The sequence below is a fragment of the Carlito syrichta genome, unplaced genomic scaffold (genome assembly GCF_000164805.1).
Source record: "Carlito syrichta isolate Samal-C Ts95f unplaced genomic scaffold, Tarsius_syrichta-2.0.1 Scaffold309473, whole genome shotgun sequence".
Lineage (NCBI taxonomy): Eukaryota > Metazoa > Chordata > Mammalia > Primates > Tarsiidae > Carlito > Carlito syrichta.
In genome coordinates, this window is record NW_007253569.1 from 280,718 (window position 1) to 282,169 (window position 1,452).

General features: G+C 32.7%; 1 protein-coding gene across 1 annotated transcript in view; it reads left to right on the top strand.

Annotated features, from left to right (window-relative positions):
* The window catches only part of ATR (ATR serine/threonine kinase), a 134,853-nt gene that overhangs the window by 70,303 nt on the left and 63,098 nt on the right, over nt 1–1,452 (top strand). Inside the window, exon 27 of the mRNA XM_008067301.2 lies at nt 134–344. Coding sequence (XP_008065492.1) covers nt 134–344 — 211 coding nt within the window. The remainder of the gene's footprint in view (nt 1–133; nt 345–1,452) is intronic.

Here is a 1,452-nt window from a genome sequence, read left to right on the forward strand (position 1 = left end):
AAAAAAAAAAAAAAAAAAACCAAAAAAAGAAAAAAAGAAAATTGTTACCTTAGAATGGTTAGTCTTATATGTTATTTATTAGTAAAATGGTATTATATAGATATATTGTTAATCATAAAATGAGTTCTTTTAGGTTTATGCAGAAATTATGGCAGTTCTAAAGCATGATGATCAGCATACCATAAGTACCCAAGACATTGCATCTGATATTTGTCAACTTAGTACACAGACTGTGTTCTCCATGCTTGACCATCTCACACAGTGGGCAAGACACAAGTTTCAGGCACTGAAAGTTGGGAAATTTTCACACAGCAAATCAAGCAGAGATAAGGCTGACTCAATGGGTGAGTTATAACTTCTTTTTCTTAACTATTTGCCAATTAGTTCCTTCCCATATCATTTCTATAATTTAAGCGTTGTATGCTAAATTTAATTAAATTATGTTTTTGTATATTTTTAAAAATAGACAAGTATGGGATTTTCACAGAGAAAAAGCAGTGAATTTGCAGTCATAAGACTTCTCTCTCTTCTTACTCTTGCTTAGATTAGACACATTTCTAATTTTTTTTTGTATAAAATGGGGTTAATACCATCTCCCTTAAGAGGCTGTTATGAGGATTAAATGAGATAATGCATCTATAAATTAAAAAGTGAAATAAATGAGATGTTAATATTATTATTAAACCTACCCTTTGATGTTAATTCATTTACTCCATTTCTTCAGTGTATTGTGTTTGTGTGTGTTTGTGTTGTGTTATTTGTTTTTTCTCACTTGTGAAATATTCTTTGCAATCTTTTGCATATTTGTCGTAAATTTCAAGGGAGATTTTAATTTTATTTATTTCATGGCCTATAGAGAAGCTATTTTATTTTTCCTCAGTATCTGGTAGTGTTTGGTACCCAGCAGTCTCTCCAGACATGCTTATTACACGTTACTGCACTATACCTTGCTATACCTACCACTGCACTATCTTTTTTTCCTGTGATACTTCAACTTCCACTAATATGACTAAAAGAAGAATTGTATTAGAGTTTAAAATGATACTTGCTAATTTGCTTCTATGATATGATACTTAAGATTTCTCGTAATTCAAAATTATCTACACATTTTGATGGAAATAAGGAACTTATTTTAAACATAATTTCTTTAAAATACCTTTATTTAAATTGTGAAGACTTATTTTCTATATGCTATTATGAATCATAATTAAAATTTAGAAGTTTAAAATAAGAATTTATAGCCGGGCTCAGTGGCTCAGCCTGTAATCCTGCGCCTTGGGAGGCTGAGGTGAGTGGATTGCCAGCCCGTGGGTTCGAGACCCGCCTGGGCAACTTGGTGAGACCTCATCTCTACAATAAATTTTTAAAAGTTAGCCGGGCATGGTAGTGTGCGCCTATAGTTCCAGCTACTTGGAAGGTTGAGGCGGAAGGATCACCAGAGCCCAGCAGGTC